The 26,081-nt window shown below is 44.5% G+C and overlaps 1 protein-coding gene across 1 annotated transcript; it reads right to left on the bottom strand.

Moving 5' to 3' along the window:
* Positions 1–934: 934 nt before the first annotated feature.
* On the bottom strand, positions 935–25,984 carry c16h11orf54 (chromosome 16 C11orf54 homolog). The gene is made up of 8 exons (XM_070858102.1): positions 25,914–25,984; positions 24,726–24,824; positions 15,557–15,630; positions 14,634–14,735; positions 13,437–13,613; positions 7,778–7,927; positions 4,190–4,303; positions 935–1,924 (listed from the first exon to the last, which is right to left on the bottom strand). Exons 1-8 carry the CDS (start codon positions 25,972–25,974, stop codon positions 1,751–1,753), a joined length of 951 nt encoding a protein of 316 aa, XP_070714203.1. The 5' UTR covers positions 25,975–25,984; the 3' UTR covers positions 935–1,750.
* Positions 25,985–26,081: the final 97 nt, after the last annotated feature.

The raw sequence follows: 26,081 nt of genomic DNA, 5'->3' as shown, positions 1-26,081 counted from the left end.
GAAAGGCGCTATATAAATCCAAGTCTTTCTTTTTTTCATTGGATCAATGGAAAAACACAGCATTGCAGCAGCATCAGTCTGTCTTCTCATTCAGGATACCATTTTATCCAGTTGAAAGGAAAACTTCAGACAAGCTTTACTGGACAATACAAAAACTAACGGAGACAGCCACAATAGTAAGGATTACGTCAAGCACAAAGTAAGCTCAAGTTTACAGTCTTTTGATTCCTGCAATCCCCTAATATCAAATACTACACTTGCTCAGAAGATGGGAACAAAATTCTAATATCTCTTGGTCTTTGTTTATTTGGCTCGACCTGTATCTCTGTAGGAATTAAAATTTGCATATTTATTAGACTTGTATCTTCTGGATCTGAATTGATAATGTTCCACCTGCTGTGATTATACGGTTTGATTCTCCTATTTCTTCTGACTTTATTGTGTCTTTGCATTCATTTAAATGATTCAATTATCAAATATGTTTTACTGTATTTTCTGCTGGCATGATGGCATTCCATTCCCCTACATCTAAAAAACAAAGTACTGCATGTGGGGCATCATTTTAGGTTTACAAAGTCTATTCCCATCTCCTGACCTGTGCCAGCAATCTCCAGTAAAAGGAGAAACTATAGTCCAGTTTCCCAACAGAGATCACAAATATAACAAGTCCATTAGCTTTAATGTGTTATTACTAACCATTTTACAACCATTCTTTAAATGTGTAATGGAAGGTAAAATAGATCATTACCTATTTTGGAAATTTCATCAACAAATAATCAGTAATAAATGTTATTTTTTGCAATCAAAACCTTCACTAATTATCACTTGATGGACCATCATACTTCGCAGTATTTCTTCAAAATTATTTGTAACATTAAAATGGCCAGCAACATAAATAGTTATAAAGAATAAATTCAAATCACTAATCTGCCCTATTGTAATCATTTATTAACAGACATTTGATATACTACAGGACTAAATAGTTCTATAACAATTTTAGATCTTAATACTAAACCATACAAAATGAAATGGGCTCAAGTTTACGGGCTGGATTCTCGGGTCTCCTGCGTGGTGTTTTTCACCCCAGAGCAGCGGCAATGGCGGCGGTGAGGTGTTTTGGCTGGGTGGTCAGCCTCCAGCGCCCCGCGGCGATCCTCGGATCCGGTTTTGTGGCGGTGCAGAGCAGCACCGCCCGTAAGAGCTGCACTGGTGTGCAACACTCCTGGTTGCGACACCGGCACGAGTTTGAACTCCTGCCCGACCCGTCCGCCTCGAAGCGCGCCTCGCAATGATCGCCTGGGAAATCAGGGTGGCCCAACTATTCCCAGGCACTAACTCGCTCGCCCCGCCACCATTATCGCCCCAAAAACATAAAAGCTGAACATCCAGCCCAACACTTCAGATCGACTATCTACATCATTTTCATACAGTCACCAACATAATTTTCTACACAATTCTGAATATAAATTACAAATTAAAGAACTATATTGAACAGTGGACAAGTGTTGTCAGTAAGCTTATTTAATGTGCTGGTGCCAATAAACCATTGAAAAAACATTGCATAATAACGACTTCAACTTCTTCGCATCACCAGTGATAGGCCCGTAACCACGCGTACTTCACCCAGTTTCACACATTTCAAAATGCTCTCTTCAGTCACAATCCAGATGTAGAGGATAAATGCCGTAATAGTACTGCTGACTGTTTTTCACAATTCAAGTTGGCTTAGTAGGACACCCATCATTGCACTTTACTGAAATGAAATGTTGTGAGTTTTCTCTGGCCGGTCAATGCGATAAAGGTGTTCTGCTGGCAAGAAGTAGCCCACGTATTCCACCGTGTCTGGGGTAGTGTCACAGTGATAGTGCCCACCCTCTCCATGATGGCTGAAACAATGTGTATGCTCCACTCGAAGGTCAAATCCCTTGTGAAAAAAAAAACAGGTCAGCTTTTGTTAGCGAATACATTTTAAAAATGTGGCCACCAATAAAAATGACATAGCAGGCCAAAGATTAGAGAATTGCAAAATGAACACAAGTGTGTTACTTGATGATATCATCTTTGGTTAAAGCCGAGAGCGAAATGCCAACATGTTGCCATTTTTGTATCTGTTTTATCATCCTGGAGAAGTGTAAGGAAAATAGCATCAAGTACTGAAAATAAAGTATTTTAATCTTGAGTGATATTATTGTTGCAGTTTCTGGGACTGAAATTGTCCTGGCCCCGTTTCGGGCGCACAATTTGAATTAAATGAATATTTAGCGCCCGGTGAGATGGGCCGCCAAATGTCGCTGAATTGGGGTCGTTGTCTGAAAAAAAATGTGCGGGATGGTCGCGGGGTGCAAGGCTTAACGCCGCATCGACCGCATCAGCGCGGCGCTGATGATGTCAGCGCTGGTGCGTCACAACGCCCCTCCCCTTCTTTTAAAGTGGTGGCCGCAGCGAACTCTGCAGCCGCTTTCCTGGCACCCACTGGGCCACCAGCAAGGGTTTCGGCCAGGAGGGAGTGCCGGGCTACATTTTGGCAGCCTGGCCGAACCAGCAGCTGCCCGTCAGCCAACAAAAAAAATGGCAGCCATGGCGCAAGGCTCTCCCCTTTAAGGGCGGCTGGGGCGACCAAGCCACGCCAATCTCGCGGCCCACGGGGCGATAAGGGGTCGGCACGCACCATCGCCGTGTGTGCCCCCGCCTGGGACGAAAAGGAAAGGGTGCAGCACAAACCTGTTTTCTCCTGCGGCATCCCAGGGACAATTCCAGCCAGGTCGCTTCCCCCGGGCAATAAATCATTAGTGTCTCCCGGAGGTGCTAACAGGGCTATATAAACGGGCAATTTTGGCACCTTTATCTCTAATAAAATATACCCAACTGTTCGGAAGGAGCCAGATCAGCTAGAAACCCATTCGCAGGTGGATCTCAATCTAAAGACCAAAATATAATTCCAATAACTGTTTATTTAAGTGGGTTATGATTATACAAGAGTTTGGAGTCCCAACTTTTCTCCGACTGTTTGCAAAGTGATTAATCAGGTTATACATTTAATCAGTCCTGACTTATCCTCACCACACAACTTCCCTTTTGTTCTTTCCTTCCCTCCCCCCTTTCCCTGCCTCTGCACTTACTTAAAACCTGTCACATCTCTAACTTTTTCCAGTTCCAATGAAAGGTCATCGCCCTGAAGCGTTAACTCTTTTCTTAAATGCTGCCTGACCTGCTGAGTGTTTCCAGCATTTTCTGTTTTTGTCAGATTCGAGCATGCGCAGTATTTTGTTTTTATACTTTTAAATGCTGCATATTACAGCAAATCTAGGTTACTGCAGCACAAAGTTCAAGTTTCCCAAAGTTGCAATTATTAGAATGTTAGTAAAAAAATACTTTCCCCCCTTTTTAATTGCAGGGAGCCTCCCCCCAACCCGCCCCCACCACGTTTTGTTGCATCCTCTCAGGAAGGCACCAACTCTTGCTGACATATCACAAGCACCACCAGCACTAGCAGCCCCGAGGTACCGCCATCTACTCTTGTACACATTTCAGCAGAAGTCGCTGTATGGCTATAAGGAGCTGGAACACTGACTCCACAGCCCCTAGGGCACTTGCACAAACTGTCGTACACTAACTGCTGCCTCGGCTGATCTCAGCTAATTCGGCAGAGCAATGTATTGAGCTCCTCGAGTATCGTCGCCGAGAGCATGCAGAAATCAACGGAAGGAGCGTGCGGCCAACCAGGTTCCCTGCTCACCCTTTCCCTCAACGACTATCTGTGACACAGACTGTGGTTCTCGTATTGGACTGTACAGCTACCAAAGAGCTCATGCTAAGAGTGGAAGCAAGTCTTCCTCAATTCCGAGGGACTGCCTATGATGATGATTGTATTGAGCCAGGCATCTTCTGATCTGTATTGCATTGTGCTACACCTATTGCTGCATTTACCTATCAAAGGCCTCCTAAAAGAAAGTGTAAAAAGTATATTCATTTCAAAATGGTTGCGTCCCATTAAAATTCTATAATCAAGATAATCACTGAAAATAAAATATAAATCAGGTTTAAGTATAATTCTGTGTTAAACATTGAATTAAATTATTGAAATCAAGTAGCAAATGGTATTTAAATTTGAATGTTTACTTTAAAAGAGTGCTTGATGTGCATAGAATACCTAAAATATTGTAAATGTTGGTCAGGCTTTCTTACTTACCAGGTCCCGGGATACAAACACTGACTGACAGATGAGAGGAGCACTCATGTCAAAGAATTTCAGCCAATTTTTTACAGCCTCGTCACTGTCCAGAGGACAAGGAGAAAACTCAGGCTAGAAAAAAACTCAACAACTTTAAAATCAAAGAAATACCAATCACAGCAATAGATAGCTCTTAAAACTAAAACGGTATCTGGTTATATTTGTACACCTTCCAATGATTTAAAACAAATAATAGATTTTCTCTCAAAGTTGCTCTCAATATCTGCTCGAGATCCAGCAACTAACAAGATGCCTGCACCCACAAAAAATGGCTCCCAATACAGGAAGTATTCATGGCAGATTCAAGGGTATTTCTCAGTCCAAGCAACAAGTCCAATTTTGGGAGTAACACTGGTTAGCAGCAGTCCCTCTCAACATTGGTACAGCCTACCCAGTGGGAAAAGGGCCAGCTGGCAAGGATAAGGTCAGCTTTTTACTGAACATTCAAGCAACAGATTTTTTTCAGAAATGTGTTGCCCTGTAGTCATTGCTTCTACAGGGCAGCTTGGCAGCACTTTGAAAATGTTTATCGATGAGGCGAACTCCTGGCACAAGGCTGGCATGGATAGGCTTCTCCAGAGCGGCACGTAGTTGAAATTGGGTCAAAAGGGAAGGGACTCGACTCTAGATATCCTGACAGCACTCTGATGAGGATCTCAACACATATTCCACCAATCCAATGCATCTAGCACCAGGACCTCAAAAGATCCTGTTTAAGATTTGGGCAGGGAAGGAAATGGAAATGTGTGAGTAATGTGTACAAGGAAATTAGCACTGAGCAAGTATGGTACGTGCATTCTCCCAAGTATCATTTTGGTCAGCAATCATCATTGGGCAGACATCGACGACAAGGTTCAACACCGCCTCCAGTGCATCAGCGCAGCCTTCGGCCACCTGAGGAAGAGAGTGTTCCAAGTTCAGGCCCTCAAATCTGGCATCAAGCTCATGGTCTACAGGGCAGTAGTGATACCCGCCCTCATATATGACTCAGAGACATGGACCATATACAGTAGACACCTCAAATCGCTGGAGAAATACCACCAATGATGTCAGCAATCACTCTATTAATGATTCCCCTCAGATTCTCTTTTACTACCTGAAATTGCAGCTCATTGGTGGCAAGGCGGCAGAAATTGTACTTCTCCTTTCACAGGAATGGATTTGGGTCCTTGCCAAAACAAGCAGCACGTGGAATGGTCAATTGCTAAAATTTAACATTCTACCTACAGACCCAGATAAAAACAGTATCTGGTGTGGTTCTGATCGCTGACCAAGTCCCACTTGCAGTGGAAGCTAGAGTGTCCACAGCTAATCTGGACTGGGTAAAGATACTCTTTAAAGCCTTGGCTTGTGTAATCCAGCTACACTCCCCTGAAGCTGCATGGCACTGAGCAGTGGAGGATCCAGAGGACTGTAGGTGCGTTTCTGGATAGCCTTGTGCAATGTTTTCACAACAGCCCATTGCTCCTCATTGAAATTCTGTTAGGTCCAGTGTTTTAAAAGGTGGTGTAAATCGCTCCAGTAATGGTGCTTTCTGCACACTTTCTAGGATTCACCAAATATGCTGCATTGGTATGGGCTCCAGAGAAGCAAGGCGGTTCTGACGAGATGTCAAAACGCTAACTCTGTTTTTTTCTCCACAGATGCCTGATGCGCTGAGATTTCCAGCATTTTCTGTTTTTATTTTCTATCAACTGCGTAGTTGTTAATAGCTTGACATGTCGTTTCCGTTCCAACTACATTGTTCACCATCGCTAAAAACCTTGGAACATTGGCCAGAGCTACCTTCTTAATCAAAAGGAAAGTTCTCTTAGCTGTTTTGGGCAACATACTGACCTCAAGGCAGAAGCTGATTGCCAAGTCAGAGCGGCTGACAGCTTTTGTGTTGCGAGCACTCAGGTCCAGTTGCTCAGCGACAAGAGAGATATTGGTTATCATGAAGCTTGGGACCCAGTCTATGTGACAGCTGACAAGGGCAGACCCGTCAGCAGATAATGTGGCCAATGATTTCCTGTCTTAGCAGCTGAAGTTACAAGCAAATGCAAGCAAAATCCTGCTGGCTGCTCATCCACTAAACAAGGTCCGGTTTGTTGATGATCAAGACCGATATGTGGCATTGGACTTGGACATCGAGAACATCAAGGGAGTTGGCACGACACAAACTGCCTTATTTAGGACTTCAACCAAACTGAGAACAGATGTCAATCACATAGCTCTTCAGAATACTTTGAGATTCGGGAAAGAGATACTTGGCGGCAGGTAGGAAAACATGCCTTCATGTACACAGGGTTCGGTGCCTACTATGATCGATGCTGCTGAAGCTATTCACCGCCAACTGGTGAAACCATTGTTCAAATATGATGTGTGTCCAATGATATGATCATGAGGCCAGTGGTAATTTTATGGTGAATTGCACTGCTCGCCTTACTACTTGTGAGGAATTCCTGGTACTTGCTGTCTACCCAGCGAGAGCTGAAAGCTGCACTTGTCAATTGTCTGACACCGCCTTGGGAAGTATGAGGGGGGGGGGGGGAGGGTCTCTTTGGGGTCAAGGTGGCTGCAAGGTGAAGCATGCGGTGATGGAAATTCAGAACCATGTCAGCCCCTGCGATAGACCTGGTTATCCCATTTCTGAACCAGGCAAGTCCACACTACTGCAGGGGATGGTAATGATGAGCCAGAATGCTAGAGGAGCAAATTGGTTGCGAGGGCTCGGGGTTCTTCCCACACAGCTACAGATAAGCCACTGCCCCGATAGGGAGTGTGATCTAGGCTGGACAAGCAGCAGAAAGCAGCTCTGGTAAGCTGTGTGATTTTAGATGGGTAACCTCCAGCAATAGCCCAGCACACACTTGGAGACCCAAATACTAGCTCTGCCAACCTGCACCCAAGCTCTCCCAATTTGAGCAAGTAAGATGCGTCCCTATGGGGAAAGAGTCTGTACTCCCTATTCGGCAAACAGAAACTCTATAGGTAGAAGATGTATCTGTAGCTTGATTTGGAAGCTCCTAAACATAGTGATGGGTTTCTGTGCATGTCAGGCACTCGGCTGACCAATAAATAAATATTTACAACCTTTTAAATCAATTAGCTTCATTATTGGAAAACAGATAATTGTGTTTAAAAAAAAATCATACAAGTCATTTGTAACTCCAACCGATATATAAGGAGTGAAAGACTCACCTGAAAAATAAAGGAGCTTCAATAGAGATAATCACTTTCAGTTAACTAGAGTAACTGGTAAGAGATGTGAATGAGAGCTACCTTGAATGCAAGCAATTCACGCGTATAATAACGTAAACCATCAGGGTTCACCTCAGCAATTCAACAATTTAGTAAATTAAACCTTCAGGGGTAGATGTTCCTCTCTTTGATCAACTTGTGCCCAAATTTCCAATAAGAACTCTGTCCCACCAAATTCTTATGTCTTGGCCCTGAATCGGAAAATGTACCCCTCAATGTCTCTGCAGTATTCTTGCCCCCACCTCTCTCACACAACTGCAGTTCTGAGTGTGTAAAAAAAACACCACATGCATTGGGACTCACCATAACATGAATCTTAGCTTTTCCTTTCTGAATTAGGAAAGTCCCTCCCATTCCTACAGCTTTATCTCCATAGTGTTTTTCAAGTGTTTGCCTCATGCAGTTCACAAAGTCACTCTGTCCTGTTCTTCTGCTGCTTCTGACTTCAACAACCTAGTTAACAACAGCATCAATCTGGTTATAGTACAAGTCAAATATCAGTCTGAAGAATCTGTGTAGACACGTTCCATTATAAACCCATTAATATACTTTAAATACATGCATTGAAAGTGCATTATTCAATATTAACCACAAATGCATTAACCAATTTCTTATTATATCACAGAGTATTTCAAACCCACAAAGAACTCGTTAATACATCAACTTGGCCACCATAAAGGAATAAGTAGAGTAAATACACTTCTAAACGGTGATGCATGACGAAACGCATTAAAATACAGGAAAAAAATACAATGTAATAGTTATTGGCTGTCCAGTGCAAGATACAGACTTGAGTACAAATGGAAAAGTCTGTGGCAAAAATCACAGAAAGTCAATGAACTTTATCACAAAGTAACCCTTTCGAGGCAATATTTTATTTCCATATACATAAAAACTCAACTATAAAGCAGCCATTGGGACTTTTGAGAGTGATGTTGTCATGGACGTGCCATTCCCTGCCCATCTTCTGAATCTCTTTCCCCTCAAATAATCACTTCAACCTAATCTCCAAACTCTGACACAAAGACACATATGGCCTGCAAGTCATTTACACCTACACATTTTGCTTCCCAGATTATGTGGTGGGAGGCATTAAAGAGGACAGTGCAGCCTGCCGCCACAATGGCTTCTCTTCCCACTCCCGCATCGTTACCTCTGGTGTCCCCCGAGGATCTGTCCTTGGCCCCCTCTTATTGCTCATCTATATGCTGCCCCTTGGAGATATCATCCGAAAACATGGAGTCAGTTTCCACATGTACGCTGACGACACCCAGCTCTACATTTCCACCACTTCTCTCGACCCGTACTTGGTATCGAAATTGTCAGATTGCTTGTCCAACATCCAGTACTGGATGAGCAGAAATTTTCTCCAATTAAATATTGGGAAGACTGAAGCCATTATCTTTGGTCCCCGCCACAAACTGCGTTCCCTAATCACTGCCTCCATCCCTCTACCTAGCATCAGTCTGAGGGCGAAGAAGACTGTTCACAACCTCGGCATCATATTCGACCCTGAAATGAGTTTCCAGCCACATATCCGCAGCATAACTAAAGCTGCCTTTTTTCACCTCCATAACATTGCCCGCCTCCGCCTCAGATCTTCTGCTGCTGAAACCCTCATTCATGCCCGTTACCTCTAGACTTAACTTCTCCAACACACTCCTGGCTGGCCTCCCACATTCTACAAAACATAAACTTGAGGTCATCCAAAACTCAGCAGCCTGGGTACTAACTCGCACCAAGTCACGATCACCCATCACCCCTGTGCTTTCTGACCTATATTGGCTCCCGGTTAAACAACGCCTCGGTTTCAAAATTCTCATCCTTGTTCACAAATCACTCCATGACCTTTGCCCCTCCTCATCTCTGTAATCTTTTCAGCCTCACAATTCCACAAGATATCTGCACTCCTTAAATTCTGGCCTCTTGAACATCCCTCATTATAACTACTCAACCATTGGTGGCCATGTCTTCAGCTATTTGGGCCCTAAGCTCTGGAACTCCCTCCCTAAACCTCTCCGCCTCTCTTTCCTCCTTTAAGACACTCCTTAAAACCTACATCTTTAAACAAGCTTTTGGTCATCTGCCTTAATTTCTTCTTTTGTGGCTCGGTGTCAAAATTATCTGTTTGGTCTTGTAACACTGCTGTGAAGCGCCTTGGGACGTTTTACTACGTTAAAGGCGCTATATAAATAAGTTATTATATTGTTATTTCCATGGGTAGAAGAAATTGCGAATTCTCGGAAAACCAGCTTGGGTCGGATTTCAGGAATGCAAACATGCATCATTGAACCGGTTGCATTTTGGAGATGTAAAGCTCAGTTGTGGTTGCTTTTAACAGGTCACAGGAAAGCTACCCAACTTTCTAACATATCCAGGGAGTATAGAAATGTTGGACACTGCTATACTACATAGGATATACGGCACAGAAATAGGCTATTCGGCCCAACCATGCCGGCGTTCCTCATCTAAATCTATCAGTATAACCCTCTATTCCCTTCTCCCTCACATGCTTATCTAGCCTCCCCTTAAATGCATCGCTACTATTCGCTTCAACCACTCCTTGTGGTAGCAAGTTCCCCATTTTCACCACTCTTTGGGTAAACAAGTTTTTTTCTGAATTCCCTATTGGATTTCTTGATGACTATCTTATATTGATGGCCTCTAGTTATGCTCTTCCCCACAAGTGGAAACATTCTCTCTGCATCCTCTCTATCAAAACCTCTCTTAATTTTAAAGACCTTTATTAGGTCTTACAGAAAAGCAACCAAGCCCGTTCATCCTTTCCTGATATGTATACCCTCGCATTTCTGGTATCATCCTTGTTAATCTTCTTTGCACCCTCTCTGGTGCATCTATATCCTTTATATGGCGACCAGAGCTGCACGCAGTACTCCAAGTGTGGTCTAACCAAGGTTTGATACCGGTTTACCATAACTTCCCTACTTTTCAATTCTATGGGCTCAATTTTGCCCAAGCCCATCTTCTGGCGTATTGCCAGAGTTACGCCTGTTTTTCTAGGCCAGAAATATTTTGCCAAAGTTTCCCCAATGTAAAATTCAAAGTTGGCGCCGCGCAGCGTGTCCATTGGCCTCCGAGGATGGAGCCTGCTGTCTGCGACGAAAAAACGTGCTGCACCTTCTGCGCATGCGAGGGGGGGAAAAAAAGTGACGTTTTTGACGTTATTTCAATGGATGCGCATACGCAGTACAACTCTGAGTTGGCAGTTGGCCATTTTTAAAGAGCCAGTTGTGTGTGCAACAACATCGAGTGATTTGTGAGAGCATTGGAACAATCGGAGCTGCAGCAATACAAGATGCAACGCGGTGCAAGGACCAAAAATTTCTTACAGGATGAAGTGGAGGCACGAGTTACTGTAATTGAGACCAGGTGGCAGGAGCTGGACACCAGCTGAGGTCACATAAAAGTTCCACCTAAGGTAGGGGCACAGCCTCAAAATACGGGGGGAGCCAATTTAAAATCGAGTTGAGAAGGAATTTCTTCTCCCAGAGGGTTGTGAATCTGTGGAATTCTCTGCCCAATGAAGCAGTTGAGGCTAGCTCATTGAATGTATTCAAATCACAGATAGATAGATTTTTAACCAATAAGGGAATTAAGGGTTATGGGGAGCGGGCGGGTAAGTGGAGTTGAGTCCACGGCCAGATCAGCCATGATCTTGTTGAATGGCGGAGCAGGCTCGAGGGGCTAGATGGCCTACTCCTGTTCCTAATTCTTATGTTCTTATGTTCTTATGTAGGTATGAACGCCTGTCTCGATATACCCGAGATGGGTAAGGTCTCCTGCCCAGCACCCTACGGGCTTCGATGTTCCTCATGCGATGACATCAAATCAGTTGTCTCCTACGTAGCACCATCATGCAGAAGGCTCGCACAAGGTATGGCATTGTCAGTCTTGCCCCCATGGTTAAATTTTACCTTTGCAAGAAGCTCAAAATGGCAGGAAGGCAGGCAGGACAGATTCGTTGTTCTTTCTTCCCAAGGTCTATATGGATGGACCACTACCAGGTCTTGTGACTTCTCTTCCCCACCCCCCACTACCAAACTCATTACAGTCTTGTGACTTCTCCCCTTCTCTTTCCGCCCAACCCCGCCTCATTTCAGTCTTGTGCCGAGTGCAGCAGCCTTCCAATTGCCACCTCCCTCCGCGGGCTCAGTGCAGAAGCCTTCCGATCGCCACCTCCCTCTCGCTTCCCCTACCCCCCCCCACCCCGGGCTTGTTTTCCAGCTGAGCCCCGAACCTGTGTCTGGCTGCGGGGCTGATTCTGACGGCCGCGCTACCACCCTCCAGCCCTACTTGAAGACGTTCAGCGGTGGCATGTGAGTAAAAACAAAATGAAAAATTCAGAAATCCAAGAAACTTCCATGTACCCTGTTGAAAGGTAAAAAAAAGTTGAACTTTATTATAGATATTTAGAGTGTTCTTAACTCTCTCCAAAATCTTCAATGAAAAATAATGGCGCCTTTCAGCACCGATTTCTCAATGTGCGCTGCTTTCTGTTAACTCACCAGAAGGTTTTTCGGGAGTGGCCCGATATGCTGACCTGGGATTAACATTTTTTGGACAAACTGCGAAAAATGATGAAAACCGACGCAGACATGTGGGAACATTATGATGTCAAAAAAACCTAATCTAGAAAAATCGTAACTAGAGCAATTACGCCAGCGCAGATTCCAGGGGGAAACTTTGAATTAAATACTTACGCCAGAAAAAACGGCGCACATCAAGAAAACGGTGCAAATGACATGGGAAAATTGAGCCCTATAGCTCTAGAAATAAACCCCAGTGCTTGGTTTGGTTTTTACAGCCTTGCTATTCTTCTACATAAATCTCAACCATGGTGGCGTCCTCATAAGCACATGGAGAGCTTCCAGAAAAACTGCTAAAAATAGTACTTTATTCTGTCAGAAATTTCACTACATGAGGCACTACATAAATGCATGTGTTATATTTTTAAGTGGCCATGTTGATGTTACATCCTGCACTTGCATGTGTCACAATTTCTTCCAGCTACACATCAAGAAAACCAAAGCTATTATTTAAGGTCCCTGCCACAAATGTAATTCCCTTATCACGGATTCCATCCCCTTACTCGGCCCCTCTCTCAGGTTGAACCAGACCATCTATTATCTTGGCATCACTCTGGATTCTGGCAAAGCTTTAAACCCCACATCCTATCACCAAGACTGCTGACCTCCACCTCTGCAAGATTCCCCCAAACCACCCCTACTTCAGTTTTTCCACCACGGACACCCTTATTCATACCTTTTTCCTGGTCTCCTATCCTCCATTAACTCCAACTTATCAAAAACTTCGCTCCGTGTAGTCTAGCCATACTAAGTCTCACTCACCCATCACTCCTTCATTGATCTATACTGACTCTCAGTCTCCCAGCACATTACATTTAGAACCCTTGTGCTCATTTTCGAATCCTTCCATGGCCCTTCCTTCCATGAGATCTTTGCAATCTCCTCCAGCCTTAGATCTCCAACCAAATGCTCGGATTCCCTAATTCTTGCCTTCTGCGTATCCTCTCCCCTCCCTTTATCCCACCATTGCTGTTAGAGCATTCAGCTGCCTTAATCCTACTTTTTGGAATTGCCTATCAAAACAGCTGAAGGGCTTTTTCCTTTGACTGAGTTTTTGGTCACTTCTTCTATGTCCTTTCTGGCTTAACATCCATTTAAGCAGCGCCTTGGGGCATTTTCTCACATTAAAGGCACTTTATAAATTTGTTGGTGTGCTTCCCTTACCTCAAAACCAATATTTGGAATCTATAAAAATAGCATTGTGGATTTCCCCTTCTATTAGAAAAAGTAAATTCTGAATTTGGTAAATATTTAACGGAATGCTTGTGTTTCAATATTGTAAAGACACACTGATATGGAACTTACATCCAACATAAAATACTATATTCAGAAAATATCAAGGGGATTCTATTCACCTTTCCTGGTTTCCCCTCACTAATGTACAAGTTTGCCAGCAGTGCAAAATCACAGGTCTTGTACTTTTCGCCATATTTCTCCAGGACACACCCACCGGTAGCAGGGTTTATTTTGGCACTGTAACTGTGATTCACCTCAGGTTTGCCATCTCCTTTGGTAGAGACATTGGGCATAAGCTAAAGTAAAAAAAACACACAAATTGCCAAGTAGAACATCTTACACATCACATCGGGTGATTTATATACAGTACTCCAGCTGTGCTAAGTAACAAGTAAACTGCATTTATCACAGAAATTTACGGCACAGAAGGAAGTCATTCAGCCCATCATGTCTGTGCCGGCCTAAAAAGAACTCCAGTCTAATCCCACTTTGCAGCTCTTGGTCAGTAGCCCTGTAGGTTTCGGCATTTCAAGTACTGAAAAGTTCTCAATATGAACATAACTCCTTAGTCATCAGTGCTTCGATGCTGGGGATGCCGGCCTGGTCGAGGACACTAACGTTGGTGTGTCTGTCCTCCCAGGGATTTGTAGGATCTTACGGAGACATCGTTAGTATTATTTCTCCAGCGACTTGAGGTGTCTACTGTACATGGTCCATGTCTCTGAGCCATACAGGAGGGTGGGTATTACTACAGCCCTGTAGACCATGAGCATGGTGGCAGTTTTGAGGGCCTGGTCTTCAAACACTCTTGATATGAACATAACTCCTTAGTCATCAGGAACCTACAGTGACTAATTTCCTCAGTGTTGTTACAAATGTGTATTCCGGGGTCCTGTCATCTTATGCACAAAAATACTGGTGTCCTTTGGTATAAAGCTGACAACTGCATAAGTATCTACAAGTTTTAATGATTTTCAAGTTAGGGCATTACATATTTGCAACACGTCAAGAAACATTTGGTTGACGATGTCAGGTAGGAATGGTGGCAGCCAATGCCCACAAAAGAGAAATTAGTTCTGCTCAGCTGAGATGGGCTAAGTCAGTGATCATATTTGGGACCTGCCTGGTCTATCTGGCTTAGCACCACACCAGGTAGTGCAATATCTACCAAGTCACTGGATGTTTACATCACACTGAACTTCTGAAATAATTTGGAGCCTAAACTGAATTGTGTTAATATCATGCATTCTTTTCAATGGTCACCTAATATACAAGGATGCAATCACTAGCTTGGAAGGAACATTTATAATTTATACCTCTGCATTCACACCCACAGCTTTAAATGATGCTGCTCCAGCTCCAAGAATGAAGGCACCAGGCAGTTCCACATCCTTAGCGACAGTATTGAGATTATAGATCTGTAATGAGAAATAAAAATATACATGTTCCCTTTAGATTATAGCAAACCTCCTGTGGTGGTGCTTGCAGTAAGTTGAAGGATGCATGTTTTATAAGATCGGGAACATTACACCATGTGAAGTGGAGGTTTGTGTCTCCTCAAGGCTACTAAACGATTGGGTTCAGAGAGATCAATTAAGAATCTACTGCTGTTACACCTTGGAACCTTTTCCTATGTTAAAAAGTGTTACATAAAGGCAAGTTGTTGTTGTAGTAGAGTGCTCCTGCCTGATCACTTTGCGTACTATGCCCATGGGTGTCACTGTGAAAAAAATGGAACAAAGCCTTAAGGATGATCCTGAGCACCAGAGGACTGAGTTATTAGGAAAGACTGGACAGCTCTTCAACTTTGAAAGGAGACAACTGGAGGTTTTTTAGTGACATACAAGATAGTAAACAATATAGGGAAAGTAAATCGAGACTATTACTTCAAGTTGAATTGTAACAAAACTCACACAAGACAAATTTGTGACTGATGTCAGGAAGTCCTTTTTCACAGAGATCAACATTTATTATGGTGGCCTGGATAGGTAGTGGTGGCATAAGCCCAGGAATCATTTAAGAGACAGTTGGATGTTTTAATGGGGGTGGGGGGGGGGGGGGGGGCGCACCATATATGTTTCTAAATGACCAAATAACCTTCCTCATCAATATTTATCCTGTATCCTTAGGGAAGTGTGTTGGGGGTTTACTGTGTAGTGGTTAGATCTGGAAGGTCCACATTAAGTCTCCAAGTGCCAAACCCCAAGAATGGGATTTAGCAAAAGGAAATCCAACTCACCTTCTCGGTTTGTGGAAGCGGCACTAGGTAAGGAACTCCTCCCACATCTGCTATTCGAGGTTTCCCACATAGCCCTGTGAAATACAAACACGCCATAGTAAAGGTTAACTAATAGGTCAAATAACCTTTAATGTGAATGAAATGCTCACCCTTGTGCAAAGTAAAACAAGTCATTTTAGCGCAGCAAGAAATCTAATTTGTCTTACGGTGTTTGGAAGCCCCATATTAACTGAATTCGTAAACAAATATACTATTGCAGGTAATAAGCGATCGACTTCATGGGTTTTGTTCTGCACCATTTCCCACTCCTTCAACACTGGTATATTCTTCAGCTGCTGCTCCACCATAAGCACCAAATCTTTCTCCCACTATGCACCACCCTCAGGAACTTTCTCCCTAAATGTCTCAGCCTACTCACTTTTCTGCTTGTTTTCAAAAGCCTCCTAAAATGCAGCCTTCGAACTCTTTTCCCATTTGCCCTCTGCTCCATAAAGTGTTTCAAGAGATCGTTCTGTACTAAAGAATGTACTTATAAACTGGTACTGGAGATAGAAAAGAGTATTACAAAGTAACTGCATTTGAATTGGAGTTTGCTCCTTTGCTCTTTTTCATCTTTTCCCCAGTACAAAGCATCATAGGCCATGTCATGTATCTTACATTATTATATATAACTGTATCCTAACATGCTATACATGACTGTAATAAGATATGACCTGTAACCACCAGCATACCTTACCACCAGGGGTGCACTTGCAATAGACAGGTATACAAGGACAGGTCTCAGGCAAGTGCAGCATTGCAGAGTTGTGAAATAAAGGTGCAGGTCCAGAGTGACCTTGACTTCACTACATGCCTCGTGTGAATCTGTACTGAGGGGACAGGACTTTACAGTGGTGACGAGTTACAGGATTACAGAATCCACAGAATGGCGAACAACGGATCAGATGAAAAGTACAATGCGGGCGACAATTGGGAGGACTTTATAGAAAGGCTCCAGCAAAGCTTTGTAACCAAAGACTGGTTAGGCAACGATAAGGCAGACAAGAGAAGAGCCCATCTCTTGACCAGCTGTGGCTTGAAAACATACGCTTTAATGAAGGATTTGTTGGCATCCGAGAAACCAGCAAGCAAGTCATTTGAAGAATTGAGCACACTGGTAAGAGACCACCTGAAGCCAGCGAGCAGCCTACACATGGCCAGACACAGGTTCTACAACTACAGACGCTGTGTGGGCCAAAGCATACCCGACTTCGTGGCGGAACTTCGGAGGTTGGTTAGTTTATGTGATTTCTCCGATGAACTGAGGAGAGAAATGCTGAGAGACTTTTTCATTGAAGGAATAGGCCACACAGGCATATTCCAAAAGCTCATAGAGACCAAGAACCTGACCTTAGAGGCAGCAGCACTGGTTGCACAGACATTCTTGGTAGGGGAAGAAGAAACGAGGTTGATTTACAATGCAGGTACGACAACTATCGAAATATCGGAACAAGAAGTTCACAGTACTAAACAAGCTGCTACCCCCACACACAGACAAAACCGGGAGAACAGGCTCTCAACAGCAGGCAGAAGCCATCAAGGGCCACAGGAACGGCCGCTCACACCTCATCAACCCACAATGTGAGCAATCAACTACAAACTGAGAGAAGCTCAAGAGAGATCAGTCAGACGCAGCTCATTCTTTGGAAATACTTTGAACAATGGAACAGGTCTGTGCTGGAGGTGTGGGGGTGGGCACTCGTCAAGGGGATGTTGATTTCAGCAGGCTGTTTGCAGAAATTGTGAATATACAGGGCATTTGGCCCGAATGTGCAAATAAACGGCAGCTCGGCTGGTATACGAATCGGATGGGTCGGAAAGCGGACCAGAAGATGGTGGGGACAGTACCCGGGACACCGATGTACAGCGGGTCAACACGATCAATGGCCGCTGTTCCTACAACAGGACGCTTCCTATAATGATGAGGGTCCTACTCAACGGGATATCTGTCAACATGGAGCTGGATACGGGAGCGAGTCAATCTCTCATGGGCGCTCAACAATTTGAACAACTGTGGCCGCATAAAAGAGACAGACCAAAACTCACAAGGGTCGACACCAAACTAGGACCTATACCAAAGAAATCGTACCAGTCCTCAGCAGCGCCATGCTCTCTGTCACACACAAAGGGACAGTGAACAGACTTCCCCTGTGGATTGTCCCCAGAGACCCCTCAGCACTGCTGGGGAGAAGCTGGCTGGCAAAACTAAACTGGAAATGGGATGATGTCCATGCCAGGTCATTAGAGGAACAGACCTCCTGCTCAACAGTTAGGACCGAGATGCGGAGGAACTTCTTCACCCAGAGAGTGGTGAACCTGTGGAATTCTCTACCACAGAAAGTTGTTGAGGCCAATTCACTAAATATATTCAAAAAGGAGTTAGATGAGGTCCTTACTGCTAGGGGGATCAAGGGGTATGGCGAGAAAGCAGGAATGGGGTACTGAAGTTGAATGTTCAGCCATGAACTCATTGAATGGCGGTGCAGGCTAGAAGGGCCGAATGGCCTACTCCTGCACCTATTTTCTATGTTTCTATGTTTCTAAAGCAATTTGAACATCTCTTTCAGCCAGGTGTGGGCACTTTCAAAGGGGCCAAAGTCAAAATCTACATCACACAGGATGCTAGACCGGTCAATCACAAGGCCAGAGCTGTACCCGATGTGATGAGGGAAAAGATTGAACACGAACTAGACAGGCTTCTGCGGGAAGGCATTATATCACCTGTGGAATTTAGCGACTGGGCAAGTCCCATCGTCCCAGTCATGAAGCCTGATGGACCCGTACGAATCTGTGGGGACTACATAGAAACATAGAAAATAGGTGCAGGAGTAGGCCATTCAGCCCTTCTAGCCTGCACCGCCATTCAATGAGTTCATGGCTGAACATGAAACTTCAGTACCCCATTCCTGCTTTCTCGCCATAACCCTTGATCCCCCGAGTAGTATGGACTTCATCTAACTCCCTTTTGAATATATTTAGTGAATTGGCCTCAACAACTTTCTGTGGTAGAGAATTCCACAAGTTCACCACTCTCTGGGTGAAGAATTTTCTCCTCATCTCGGTCCTAAATGGCTTACCCCTTATCCTCAGACTGTGACCCCTGGTTCTGGACTTCCCCAACATTGGGAACATTCTTCCTGCATCTAACCTGTCTAAACCCGTCAGAATTTTAAACGTTTCTATGAGGTCCCCTCTCATTCTTCTGAACTCCAGTGAATACAAGCCCAGTTGATCCAGTCTTTCTTGATAGGTCAGTCCCGCCATCCCGGGAATCAGTCTGGTGAATCTTCGCTGAACTCCCTCAATAGCAAGAATGTCCTTCCTCAAGTTAGGAGACCAAAACTGTACACAATACTCCAGGTGTGGCCTCACCAAGGCCCTGTACAACTGTAGCAACACCTCCCTGCCCCTGTACTTAAATCCCCTCGCTTTGAAGGCCAACATGCCATTTGCTTTCTTAACCGCCTGCTGCACCTGCATGCCAACCTTCAATGACTGATGTACCATGACACCCAGGTCTCGTTGCACCTCCCCTTTTCCTAATCTGTCACCATTCAGATAATAGTCTGTCTCTCTGTTTTTACCACCAAAGTGGATAACCTCACATTTATCCACATTATACTTCATCTGCCATGCATTTGCCCACTCACCTAACCTATCCAAGTCACTCTGCAGCCTAATAGCATCCTCCTCGCAGCTCACACTGCCACCCAACTTAGTGTCATCCGCAAATTTGGAGATACTGCATTTAATCCCCTCGTCTAAATCATTAATGTACAATGTAAACAGCTGGGGCCCCAGCACAGAACCTTGCGGCACCCCACTAGTCACTGCCTGCCATTCTGAAAAGTACCCGTTTACTCCTACTCTTTGCTTCCTGTCTGACAACCAGTTCTCAATCCACGTCAGCACACTACCCCCAATCCCATGTGCTTTAACTTTGCACATTAATCTCTTGTGTGGGACCTTGTCGAAAGCCTTCTGAAAGTCCAAATATACCACATCAACTGGTTCTCCTTTGTCCACTTTACTGGAAACATCCTCAAAAAATTCCAGAAGATTTGTCAAGCATGATTTCCCTTTCACAAATCCATGCTGACTTGGACCTATCATGTCACCATTTTCCAGATGCACTGCTATGACATCCTTAATAATTGATTCCATCATTTTACCCACTACTGAGGTCAGGCTGACCGGTCTATAATTCCCTGTTTTCTCTCTCCCTCCTTTTTTAAAAAGTGGGGTTACATTGGCTACCCTCCACTCCATAGGAACTGATCCAGAGTCAATGGAATGTTGGAAAATGACTGTCAATGCATCCGCTATTTCCAAGGCCACCTCCTTAAGTACTCTGGGATGCAGTCCATCAGGCCCTGGGGATTTATCGGCCTTCAATCCCATCAATTTCCCCAACACAATTTCCCGACTAATAAAGATTTCCCTCAGTTCCCCCTCCTTACTAGACCCTCTGACCCCTTTTATATCCGGAAGGTTGTTTGTATCCTCCTTAGTGAATACTGAACCAAAGTACTTGTTCAATTGGTCTGCCATTTCTTTGTTCCCCGTTATGACTTCCCCTGATTCTGACTGCAGGGGACCTACATTTGTCTTTACTAACCTTTTTCTCTTTACATACCTATAGAAACTTTTGCAATCCACCTTAATGTTCCCTGCAAGCTTCTTCTCGTACTCCATTTTCCCTGCCCTAATCAAACCCTTTGTCCTCCTCTGCTGAGTTCTAAATTTCTCCCAGTCCCCAGGTTCGCTGCTATTTCTGGCCAATTTGTATGCCACTTCCTTGGCTTTAATACTATCCCTGATTTCCCTAGATAGCCACGGTTGAGCCACCTTCCCTTTTTTATTTTTACGCCAGACAGGAATGTACAATTGTTGTAGTTCATCCATGCGGTCTCTAAATGTCTGCCATTGCCCATCCACAGTCAACCCCCTAAGTATCATTCGCCAATCTATCCTAGCCAATTCACGCCTCATACCTTCAAAGTTACCCTTCTTTAAGTTCTGGACCATGGTCTCTGAATTTACTGTTTCATTCTCCATCCTAATGCAGAATTCCACCATATTATGGTCACTCTTCCCCAAGGGGCCTCGCACAATGAGATTGCTAATTAATCCTCTCTCATTACACAACACCCAGTCTAAGATGGCCTCCCCCCTAGTTGGTTCCTCAACATATTGGTCGAGAAAACCATCCCTTATGCACTCCAGGAAATCCTCCTCCACCGTATTGCTTCCAGTTTGGCTAGCCCAATCTATGTGCATATTAAAGTCACCCATTATAACTGCTACACCTTTATTGCATGCACCCCTAACTTTCTGTTTGATGCCCTCCCCAACATCCCTATTACTGTTTGGAGGTCTGTACACAACTCCTACTAACGTTTTTTGCCCTTTGGTGTTCTGCAGCTCTACCCATATAGATTCCACATCATCCAAGCTAATGTCTTTCCTAACTATTGCATTAATCTCCTCTTTAACCAACAATGCTACCCCACCTCCTTTTCCTTTTATTCTATCCTTCCTGAATGTTGAATACCCCTGAATGTTGAGTTCCCAGCCCTGATCATCCTGGAGCCACGTCTCCGTAATCCCAATCACATCATATTTATTAACATCTATTTGCACAATTAATTCATCCACCTTATTGCGGATACTCCTTGCATTAAGACACAAAGCCTTCAGGCTTGTTTTTTTAACACCCTTTGTCCTTTTAGAATTTTGCTGTACAGTGGCCCTTTTTGTTCTTTGCCTTGGGTTTCTCTGCCCTCCACTTTTCCTCATCTCCTTTCTGTCTTTTGCTTTTGCCTCCTTTTTGTTTCCCTCTGTCTCCCTGCATTGGTTCCCATCCCCCTGCCATATTAGTTTAAATCCTCCCCAACAGCACTAGCAAACACTCCCCCTAGGACATTGGTTCCGGTCCTGCCCAGGTACAGACCGTCCAGTTTGTACTGGTCCCACCTCCCCCAGAACCGGTCCCAATGCCCCAGGAATTTGAATCCCTCCCTGCTGCACCACTGCTCAAGCCACGTATTCATCTGCGCTATCCTGCGATTCCTACAAATCTACCATAAACAGAGTCTCCCTACAGGACTAGTACCCGCTGCCCAGAGCGGAGGACTTATTTGCCACATTGGCTGGAGGTAAACTTTTCTCAAAATTAGAGAAGGAGGCACTCGTGTGCGTGTACGGTGTCAAAAAGATGCACCAATAGCTTTTCAGGGCCAAGTTTGTGTTAGAAACCGACCACAAGCCCCTCACGTCCCTCCTATCCGAGAGCAAGGCAATAAACGCCAACCCCTCGGCGCGAATTCAATGGTGGGCACACATGCTGGCATCCTACGACTATACCATAAGGCACAGACCAGGCACAGACAACTGTGCCAACGCGCTCAGCAGGCTATCCCTGGCGACCACGGAAGGGTCTGGCGAACAGGACTGTGAGATAGTCATGGCAACCAATGCCTTTGAGTCCACAGGTTCGCCCATGACGGCTCGCCAAATCAGAGCCTGGATGGCCAGCGACCCCACGTTATCCTTAGTAAAAAGATGTGTCCTAACCGGTGACTGGGCAGAGGCTCGCGATGCCTGCCCCGAGGAATTAAAACCCTTTTACAGGCGCATGCATGAGCTATCACTACAAGCAGACTGCCTGATGTGGGGCAGCCGAGTAGTCATGCCTCTGCGAGGCAGAGAGGCATTTGTCTGGGAGCTCCACCGCGAGCACCCGGGGATCGTTCTCATGAAGGCCATAGCCAGATTTTACGTCTGGTGGCCTGGTATTGACGCGGACTTGGAGCTCTGCGTCCGAAGGTGCACCATTTGTGCCCAACTCAGCAATGCCCCCAAGGAGGCTCCACTGAGCCCCTGGCCCTGGCCTACCAAACCGTGGTCGCGGGTGCACCATTCATGGGCAAAATGTTCCTCATAGTTGTAGATGCATTTTCAAAGTGGATTGAATGCACCATTTTAAACTCGAGCACAACCTCCACCACGGTGGAGAGCCTCGCAACCATGTTTTCAATGCACAGAATCCCTGACATATTGGTCAGTGACAATGGTGCGTGCTTCACCAGCGCAGAATTCCAAGACTTTATAATTGACCACGGCATAAATCACGTCAAGACGGCACCGTTCAAGCCGGCCTCCAACGGCCAGACGGAGAGAGCAGTGCAAATCATTAAACAAGGCATGCTTAAAATCCAAGATCCCACGCTGCAGGGTCGCCTGTCGTGACTACTGCTGGCATACAGATCTCGTCCGCACTCACTGACTGGGATTCCCCCCGCGCAACTGTTGATGAAAAGGACTTTAAAAACAAGGCTCTCATTAATCCTCCCAGACATGCACGAAATCGTTGAGGCAAAGCGCCGTAAGCTGACTGAGTACCATGACAGAAATTCGAGAGGGAGATGGAATGAGATAGGGGACAAAGTGTTTGTACTAAACTATGGCAGGGGTCCCAAATGGTTTGCAGGGACAGTAACGGGCAAGGAAGGAAACAGGCTACTGGTAGTACAAATGGACAATGGCAAAACCTGCCGGAGGCATGTAGACCAAGTCAAAAGCAGATTTACCAACAACACTGCGGAACCAGAGGCAGACTACAATGTGGAACTCGCACCACACCTGGTGAACAGACAGAGGGAACAACCTGAGGAAAGGGCAATCCCAACAGACAGCCCAGGCGAGTCAACAACAATCACACCAATCAAAACAGACAGCCCAGGTGAGATACCAGCAACCACACCCAAAGAAAAACAAACACCAAGGCAAACAACTGAACCACAACTCAGACGCTCCACGCGAGAGCGTAGACCACCCGAGAGACTGAACCTATAAGACATTAAGACCTTGGGGGAGGGTGATGTCATGTATCTTACATTATTATATATAACTGTATCCTTACATGCTATACATGACTGTAATAAGATATGACCTGTAACCACCAACATACCTTACCACCAGGGGTGCACTTGCAAGAGACAGATAGATAAGGACAAGTCTCAGGCAAGTGCAGCATTCCAGAGCTGTGAAATAAAGGTGCAGGTCCAGAGTGACCTTGACTTCACTATATGCCTCGTGTGAATCTGTACTGAGGGGACAGGACTTTACAGTCCAGCTGACAAGGTACAGACATCCTGCTCACACTGCATGCAATGATTAACAGTTTACTGAAACAGATGGCCAGTTCTCAAATCAAACACATCAAAGGGCATGCAATTCAAAGACCTTTTTCATGAGTCAGCAATACATTAATTTGAGAAACATGGCCAATGCAAAACAGCAGCAGATATACAGTAACTACATGTCGGAACAAGAGATTCTCAACTGGCAGAGCAGAATTCAAATTGCAGCCCCAATTTGCCATGTCTACTCATGCATTCCCTGGGGAGTAAGACAGTCTTTGATAGGCCAAATACAAGTGGGAATGGTCTCTTCCAGGACTCGTCAACCATACCTCAGAGCAGATTGACCTTTAATAGTGTCCCTGGGAACACCTGTCAATTGTAATTTTCTACAATTCAGACTTTGAGAGCAGACATTAAATGTAGAAGAAAAATAGGATAGATTTAGGAAAATATTTAATAGTTTGTTGTTTTCACAAATACACCTTTATATGCACTAACTATTATTTGAGCTTTACTCTCTGCTGCAAATAAAAATAAAACATGTGACTGTCAAGGTGACCAAACACAATACAGATTAATTTTTGGGGGAAGGTAGGGGGAGTAAGAGAAATTCTTGTGTGTGCTACTTGTAACAAATTGGTGACCCCTTCTGCTGAAATTCCTCTGTTCACTATTTTAACAAAATGTAATAATGTGTTTAAAATAAACAGATTGACAACTGTTAAAATAAAAAGGAGGAATTTATACCCATTAGTGTTTTGTGTTATTGTATCCATTTTATCTATAATTCAATGTTTCACAGAATTATGATTCAAACTAGATTTGCCATCCAAGTGACATTCTGTCCCAACGTATACAATAGTTTTTTTCTCTCAGCAAAAGGGCTCATGGTGCTTTGCTATCTGCATCCTGCATCTAAAGTTAAGAATTTTATAAAGTTTCATCTCTTTCAAACCCACTGACAGTAGGGAGCAATACTTAACCTGCAGCAGCAAAAGTGAACGGTTCCTGTGTAAGATCTGGGCAGTCCACTACTGACACCTGAACTTCTGCAAAGTTTCTCTTCAACCCATCTTGCAGCACTGAAAGAGAAACAACAGATTTGAAAAGACATATTTTACCTCAAAAGTATTTTTCCAGTACATCTGCCGTAATCTAGGAAATAATGATCCCATTTTGCATCCATCTTCCTCTCTTCTCCTGAAAGTACTGACTCCTTGCTGGGGTAGTTTCTTGAGCGCCACACTTTGCTTGAGTGGCTAATATTCACGTATGTGTCTTAGTAGTGAGTGTTGGGAGTCTGGTCTACTCCATGGGGTATCACTGCTGAATCCACTTCTATTTCACCCAACAGCCACCACATGAAACTGCCAGCAGGATCACTGATAATCAGGTATGTGAATCCTGGCCAATTTTCCCCATTATAATCCAATGGAACGAAGGCAAATTGTAGTGACCCACCACTGTCCCAGCTAAGATCATCTAACTGAGCACAGACCAGGGGTGAAAACGGAAACCTTTCTGGGCTCAGCTATCATTGGATAAACTTGTTGAGCCATCAGGAGAGCTCGCAACTATTTCAAAGTGGCTATTGACGGTTCCAATCAAATTTAGGATTGTTTCGCTTGATGTCCTACCAACATATCTGTCAATTGAGTAGCCTCAGCAGAGCTGTCGCTGCCAGTTATTTATAATTGCCATTTGTTGGAAAGGTGCATAATAATGAATTAAATCACACTTAAAATGGCCACAGTGGTAAACTTACACGCAGTTTGGCAGGTTTAGAAATCTGTGGAGCTACAATGCCAGAACAGCAGTGGTGTTCAAACTGCAGCCCTCAAAGCCCATGCTACTCAGTCCTATTTGCACCACAGGTAGAACCAGCGAGTTTCCTCATTCATCACCACTGGCACAACCACAAATGGTTAAAAGACATCGCATTGTATTTCTAACACCTGGAACTCCGGGATTTTGACTGGTGTTTTATACACCCAGTCTATTCAGTCCATTGACCCCTGGACCCCCAGTGCCATGTAACTCACTGTCACATTCAGTTTATACTCCGAGCCCCATCCCCATTAACAATTCTGTACTTTTACTGGGAGTTTTCTGGCGACTTTACACACCGCAAGTGGTGCAGGTGGCCGCTCTGCAACAGCTCCATGTTTTACCTTCACAAAGTTCCTCCAAACTTGGGGCATGAAATGCGGACTTCTCAACCCGCACAGCCATTGCACTCAATCCTGTCCGACTATGGGACTTCCCAGCAACCGCAGAGCACGTCTTCTTCGACTCTGGTTACTCATCGCTAGGAACTGGTCACACTTCACTTGGTGAAA

This window comes from Pristiophorus japonicus, chromosome 16, assembly GCF_044704955.1.
Source record: "Pristiophorus japonicus isolate sPriJap1 chromosome 16, sPriJap1.hap1, whole genome shotgun sequence".
Classification (NCBI taxonomy): Eukaryota; Metazoa; Chordata; class Chondrichthyes; family Pristiophoridae; genus Pristiophorus; species Pristiophorus japonicus.
This window is presented reverse-complemented; position numbering and strand designations above follow the sequence as displayed.

Excerpts from the sequence above, each read along its gene's own strand:
- c16h11orf54 (XM_070858102.1), bottom strand. The coding sequence starts at position 25,974 with ATGGCTGTGCGGGTTGAGAAGTCCGCATTTCATGCCCCAAGTTTGGAG. Across the intron at positions 24,825-25,913 it reads TTTGGAGGAACTTTGTGAAG|TGCTGCAAGATGGGTTGAAG; the intron begins GTAAAACATGGA and ends TTTCTCTTTCAG. Across the intron at positions 1,925-4,189 it reads TGTTTGTATCCCGGGACCTG|GGATTTGACCTTCGAGTGGA; the intron begins GTAAGTAAGAAA and ends TTTTTTCACAAG.